We start from the raw sequence: 7411 nt of genomic DNA on the forward strand, positions 1-7411 counted from the left end.
TTTTCCATTTACTTCTAAATTTGCAACTATTTTGAATGGTTGAGATGACTGAATGTATTCTCTTTCCTGCATAAGGAAGGCAGTGAAGCCTAGAGCTTAGAGGTGAAACAGCCCCTTCATCCAATTGAATTTCTTAACAACCAGCTGTGTAATCTTATTACACATCTAAAGCTTCAGTCTCCTTGACTGTTCAATGAGATTAATAATAAAAATACCTCAGGGTAATTGTAAAGATTGAAATAATACATATAAAAGCTTACGCAATGCCTGGCACATATTAATAACTATTAACTTTTTAAAGTTATTCCTGTAAGTCATTTGTATTTTATAGGAATAAATAATCAAAATATGCTAATGATGAATTACTAAAATGTGGACTAGTGAAACATTTCTTGGCAATACCAGTGCAGTGGCCTTGAAAAGTTATTGTTCAGACTCCTGATATGGGGAACATAATTGACTGAAAGCCCTGCTGCTTCTCCTCTAGATCCACCACTGCTTGGCACCAAGACCAAGCTTCCTCTGGGCTGCTCCCAGCCAGTGATGAGGAGTTAGGGTTAGGGTTAGGGCCTAATGCAGGCCTATTTCTGCAAAGCATGGGACTCCTTTAACATGTGACTTTGGCTCAAGGACTCCCCATCTGCCTACTGGACACTTCCATAAAACTGTGTTGCAGCCTGAGACTCTTCCTACCCGATCTTCCTTGCTTCCCTCTCCCCTTGACAGTGAGTGGTGAGACCTGCACCGAAGTCTGAGGCTCTCCCTGCCTCCTGCAGCTTCCTCTCACATTTCTTTTACTGGTATTTCCTCCAGGAAACCTCATGCTTGTCTTGGTGCCTACTTCTTGGAGGATCTGACTTAACACAAACAACTGTAATTGTTGTTAGGGAGTAACAGTCTATATCTTAGAGCACAGATTTGATATTTTCTTCATCAGGTATGAAGTTAAAGTTATTATAAGTTTAACATGATCTTTATGTTACTGCAGTTCCTGAGAACTAGAATTTGGTGTTACCTTAAATTCTCTAGGATAAGTATTAGCCACCATTTCCTCAGAGAAATCTACTAACATTTAGGACTTTACATGCTAACCTGCAGATTGAGTTTTAAGATTGTTCTTATTTAGGACAGCCCTCCAAAGTTCCAGGTCTTTAAAGTGATACAGTAATTTTAGTCTTTAACATTCATGAACCAATTTCTCACTCTACCCCCCCCCAAAAATTTATTGATAGCTCTCCAGTGTTCATCTGTTTTTGTAGTCTTCTCCTGATTTCTTTGGTTTTGCTATTAGTCCTGCCAAATCCTCACTTGATTATTATTTTTGTGACAGACCAGGTCCAGGGAACAGTCACCATCCGGAACATCAGTACCCTGACTTCAGGTTTGTACCAGTGTGTGGCTTCTAACGCTATTGGAACCAGCACCTGTCTTCTGGATCTCCAGGTTATTTCACGTAAGCATATGGAATTCTGATGTCAACCCTGGATCTGAAACTCTAAGATCTTTGTTATACCAGAAAATGAAGAGTTCTGCTGAATTGTCTTAAGGTTATCTGAAGATTAAATAGAAATTGTTTTGGTTTTAATTATTATTGAAAATAGTTTATAAATGTTTTAGTATACTTTCCAGCCTCAGCAATATGATAATCTTTATGACAAAATATCTTTCTCCTCAGGATCAATAAAATTGAACAAGTTCTTATTGTATAATGCTATATATATTATGAAAATGGTAATAATCTTACGAGTATAGCAAGACCTTCTCGTGTTTTTTCCTAATTTTTTATATCTGCATAATTTTTGAGTGTCTAGGTTGTAAATGGCAGTGTAGAAAACTTCTCTTTAGTTGAGAATTCTGGGATATTTGAATTCCAGTTGCGAAAGGGAGTGATCTGGCTGGGTTGAGGTAGAAGGATATCCCCTAGTTTCCAGCATTCGTGTAGGGTAGATTAGGCAAGTTAGATTGGTGCTGTCTGTTACCTACTGTAGGTATTGTTCTCCTAAAATGTGCAAGTCATTTAATTGTTTATTCATTCAAAATATGTTCAGAGCCTACTATGTGTTGGTCCTAGCCACTGACAATATAGAAAGTTAATTGAGGTTTAACTTTATATGGATGAAAGATTTTAGACAGTTTTATACATTTTAAGCAGATTATCTAGTAAGCTTATGTGCTTATTACAGTTGCATGGGTATATGCTATTTCTCTCTTTCTTTTTTTCTTAAATATACCTTAAATATATTTTGCAGCCCAGCCCAGGAACATTGGACTCATAGCTGGAGCCGTTGGCACTGGTGCAGTTATTATCATTTTTTGCATTGCACTAATTTTGGGGGCATTCTTTTATTGGAGAAGCAAAAATAAAGAGGAGGAAGAAGAAGAAATTCCTAATGAAATAAGGTTTGTGTGTCAGATTTTTCAAATTTGTCCTGCATAGCCATTGTGTATTTCTATTCATTTTTGGCAGTTAAGATATATCTGCTAATCGTAAAGCTCTAATGGCCAAGACTATTAAAGTGGCCACATGATATTTTCTTGTATATCACTTTTCTTCATGGTACCACACAGCTTTATTCACTGGATCATGAAGGAGGGGACGGTCCAGCATGTGCCCAACTAGGAAGATACAAATGAAGAATTCCCCTTCTCTTCCATATCTCCGGGATAGGCAGGGTTAGGTGGCTACCACAACGGGAAAGGTAGTGTCTAAAGCATGTGTTTACTATTGACATTTATAATAGATGTGAACATAAAGCAAGAAGGAATGCCATAAGAGCATACCAGTGCCTGTACACAGTCAGGCCACAGCACTATGGCTCAGAAAGGCAATTTGGCTCAGAAAGGTAGTTCAGACAAGAATAGGAACATTTTAAGAAAATAGTGCCAACATGATCTTTAAAGAAAAGTGACCTAGTCATACTGGGGAGATTTGAGGGTCCAGGCTCAGTCTCAGATTTCATCATGGCATATCTGTATTGAAAATGCTGTAATGACTCCAGTCTCCATAGTGAGACATACCATAGCCTTACAGGATCTGATTCTTGCCTGCGTATCTTCGCTCTCACCACTCTCAGCATACTTTGCCTTCTAGTCTGTCCTGCATTTTCCCATTACTCAGAGGTTTTACTCAAGCCTCTACTCTCTTCCTGGACTATGCTTCTCATTTGATCTATCTCTTTACTAAATTCCTTAATCTGATTCTGGATTAGACCAGCCATCACCTCCTCACATAAGTTGTCTTTAGCGCCTTGCCCAACCTTTCAGACTTGTGAACTTTCTTCATTGATTACTACCCTCCATGACTAGAGGTTTCTTAGGTAGGATTTGTGTCTTTTTTACATGAAACATATTGTAAAGTGTACTCAATAAATGTTAAATGAATTGGTTAACATCTTAAATTAAATGACTTCTTTTAGCCTGTTGTAATTCTTAAGTGTTGGGCCATATGCAGGGATAGAGTCTTCCCCAGGATAAGATTACTGAGGAGAACCTCTCATCAGCACCCCACAGTTATTTCTCAGTCTCCATAGAGCAATACAGTCAGGCCAACTCTGATTATTTCTTGAAGTTCTGCATACCTATAGTTTGATTTCCCAGCTATTTTATGACACCTAGTTTAGTAGATTTCTTCATGGACCAATTTCCTACTTATAGTAAATATTTATGAGTGAATAAATATATATTTACTATATATATGAATATTTACTATAAATATAAAGCAAGATACTATATATTTACTATAAATATATATAAATCAAGATTTTTTATATATTTACTATATGATATATAAACATATTTATGTGAATTTTGTTTACATATATATTTAAAAGTTGTACTGGAAGAGACATTCTCTGAGAGATCTGAGATTTCCTTTTCTGCTGTTGGAGACTGAGAAGCTGAGGAGAGATTTTCTTGACCATTGTCTCAAAGGGAATGGATGCCAAAGCTGAGGCCATCCAGGGTTGCCATGCCTGCTTTCACGAGAGACGTCCTGGATTTGTTTTTTGGATGTATAAGCCTTAACATGAAAAGAAAGATTCCAGGGTAGGAGGATAGGATTAACTTGAAGTAAATCCTAATGACAACTTTATTTTGTTCCTTTCAGAGAGGATGATCTTCCACCCAAGTGTTCTTCTGCCAAAGCATTTCACACTGAGATTTCCTCCTCAGACAACAACACACTAACCTCTTCCAATACCTACAACAGTCGATACTGGAGCAACAATCCAAAAGTTCATAGAAACACAGAGTCAGTCAACCACTTCAGTGACTTGGGCCAGTCTTTCTCCCTCCGCTCAGGCAATGCCAGCATACCGTCCATTTATGCTAATGGGAGCCATCTGGTCCCGGGTCAACATAAGACTCTGGTAGTGACAGCCAACAGAGGGTCATCACCACAGGTGATGTCCAGGAGCAACGGCTCAGTCAGTAGGAAGCCTCGGCCTCCACACAGTCATTCCTACACCATCAGCCATGCAACGCTGGAGCGAATTGGTGCAGTACCTGTCATGGTACCAGCCCAGAGTCGGGCCGGGTCCTTGGTATAGGACATGAGGAAGTGTTGTGTTCAGAAATGAATAAATGGAGTGCCCTCATACAAGGGGGAGGGTGGGGTGGGGGAGTGCTGGGAAAGAAACACTTCCTTATAATGAGTAAAATGCACAAAGAAGGAGGCAGTGCTGTTACTTAGCCACTAAGATGTGTAAAATGGACTGGAATGCTCTATCCTGAAGACTTACTTCCCCACCAAAGATGTCCTGGGATTCTGCTGGATCTCAAAGATGTGCCAAGCCAAGGAAAAAGATACAAGAGCAAAATAGCACTTAAAATCCAAACTGCCGCCCAGATGGGTTTGTTCTTCATGCCTAACTTAATAATTTTTAAGAGACTAAAGTGCCAGATGGAGTTTAAATACTGAAATTATTTTAAAAGGTATGTGTCTTTAAGAAAATAATGAGCAACCCTGTGATACGTTCTGTCTCTCCCAATTCCCTCGTTACGTAGAGGGCTTAATGGTATAAATGTTTAATATTGGTCCCAACAGGGCTGACTCTTCTATCATATAATCAAAACTTTTTACATGAGCAAAATTCAGTAAGAAATGGGGGAAAACAAAGGAAACGTCTTTGAGAAGCCCCTTCATATTTATTTATTTATGTCTTCCTGAACCATGAATTTCATATTTGGAATATTGCTATATTGACAGATTCTTGCCTGTCTGTGTTATTCTAGGATCTGTTACAGGTCCATGGCAATTACTGTTTATTTTTTCCTGGAAAAATATTTTTTTATAGAAGATTTTTTTTTTAAAATACATGAGAGGCATTGGGCTAAGAAAGAAAAGACTGTTGTATAATACCTTGTTCAATGGTTGTATTTAGTGAGCTCATAGAGGTCCATCATATCATGAACGAGCTGGGTTGTGTGGGCGGGAAGGTAGGGCTAAGAGGTTGTAGGCTTACTGGGCAGCCTCTCAGAGCAAGGTTGTTCAGATCTCCCTTGCTATTACAGTAGGTTAATATTAATGAGGACAGCACCTGATGCCTTTTGTACTGAGGTAGATAACTTTCTCTTTATTTGACAAGTAGAGTTTAACTTACTTGTCAGGGAGGGCAGAAGTTGTTTTTCTGTTTTTCAAAATAATTCTTTTTGCAAAAGAGGTAAGACTGAGACAAAAGGTGTATCTTCTGGTGTGCTGCTGGAAGTGTCTACCCTACATTTGTGTCAGCTCAGGGTTGCAGTGTTGCCCAGACGCATTTTACACCATTGTAAAGGGATTCCTTTTGTGGTTACTACCTGGCTTGGCTGGCCTTGCGGTTCACCAGATTAATTTACAAACTCCCCCACTTTATTTTGTGCTATGTAGATCTGGTCATTTGACTGTCTTGCGTTAACCACACTTTAAGCAACTCACAAATTTCTTCCCAGATTTGTTTCCTAGATTATTTATGATACTCATCCCATGTCTCAGTAAGAGTGTCTTTTCTTTCTGGGATGTGTTCTCTCACTCCCTCTTACCACCATGCTTTTTGCCCTCTTCTCCTGCAAGCATAGTCTTCACAGGGAGTGGCTTCCTTCCTAACTTTTTTTTTTTAGTTATTTGAATGAATGGACACCAACAGCTGCTGCAAACACTGTTTTTCCAAAAGGCTACACTCAGAACCTAACCATTGCCAACCATTTCAGTATTGATAAAAAGCTGAATTTACTTTAGCATTACTTATTTTTTTCCATTTGATGGTTCTTACTTTGTAAAAATTTAAATAAATGAATGTCTATACTTTTTATAAAGAAAAGTGAAAATACCATGACACTGAAAAGATGATGCTATCGGATGCTGTTTAGAAAGCATTTATCTTGCATTTCTTTATTCTTTCTAATTATCTAAAATTCAATAAAATTTTATTCATATAAAATAAGTTGTCATTAATTATCAATACTAATGAGTATGTCATTTTAAAACTTAGTATTCTCTTTAATGTTACAAGCTTTTCTCCATCCTGTTAAATAATATTTATAATCATTTTAATAGGCATATGGTATTCCAAAAATGACATAACCTTTCTCTTATTATTAAAAATTTAGTTTGATTCCAATTCTTACCCATATGACTGAAGATTAATGACCCTTTTCATACATTGAACTGTTTTCCCATTTCCTAGAATGAAAGTTCATGAAGACAGTCTCTATGCTTGCCTTTTTCACCACTGAATCTCCGTCACCTACCACAGTGCCTCCTGTGGGTGTTGAGTAGATAAATGCTGACTTCTGAAATGAAATTGCTAAGTCGAGTTATGAGCATGATTGTAGCTCTTGATGTGTACTGGATCATTCCTTTGTTTTAACTTTTTATTTTGAGATAATTATACTTTTACATGCAGTTGTAAGAAATAATAGAGATCTTGGCCGGGCGCGGTGGCTCAAGCCTGTAATCCCAGTACTTTGGAAGGCCGAGACGGGTGGATCACTAGGTCAGAAGATCGAGACCATCCTGGCTAACACGGTGAAACCCCGTCTCTACTAAAAAATACAAAAAACTAGCCGGGCGAGGTGGCGGGCGCCTGTAGTCCCAGCTACTCAGGAGGCTGAGGCAGGAGAATGGCCTGAACCCAGGAGGCGGAGCTTGCAGTGAGCTGAGATCCGGCCACTGCACTCCAGCCTGGGCGACAGAGCGAGACTCCGTCTCAAAAAAAAAAAAAAAAAAAAAAAAGAAATAATAGAGATCTCATATACCTTTTACCTCTTTCTCCCAGTGGTAACATCTTGCATAATTATTGAACAGTATCACAAGTTGACATGGATATAATCTATCAACCATACTCAGATTTCATCACTTATACATGCACTCGTGTGTATGTGCATATTTAGTTATATATAGGTTTATCAAATGTGTAGATTTTTAAAAAAACTT

At 38.2% G+C, this 7411-nt stretch overlaps 1 protein-coding gene across 2 annotated transcripts in view; it reads left to right on the forward strand.

Annotated features, from left to right (window-relative positions):
- Nucleotides 1–6416, forward strand: part of IGSF11 (immunoglobulin superfamily member 11) — a 128130-nt gene extending 121714 nt beyond the window's left edge. For both annotated transcript variants that reach the window (XM_077990830.1, NM_001257906.1), the window contains 3 exon segments: nt 1331–1453; nt 2250–2400; nt 4106–6416. In XM_077990830.1, the coding sequence (XP_077846956.1) occupies nt 1331–1453; nt 2250–2400; nt 4106–4547 (716 nt within the window). In that variant the 3' untranslated portion in view covers nt 4548–6416.
- The last annotated feature ends 995 nt before the right edge of the window (nt 6417–7411 follow it).

The sequence above is a fragment of the Macaca mulatta genome, chromosome 2 (genome assembly GCF_049350105.2).
Source record: "Macaca mulatta isolate MMU2019108-1 chromosome 2, T2T-MMU8v2.0, whole genome shotgun sequence".
Lineage (NCBI taxonomy): Eukaryota > Metazoa > Chordata > Mammalia > Primates > Cercopithecidae > Macaca > Macaca mulatta.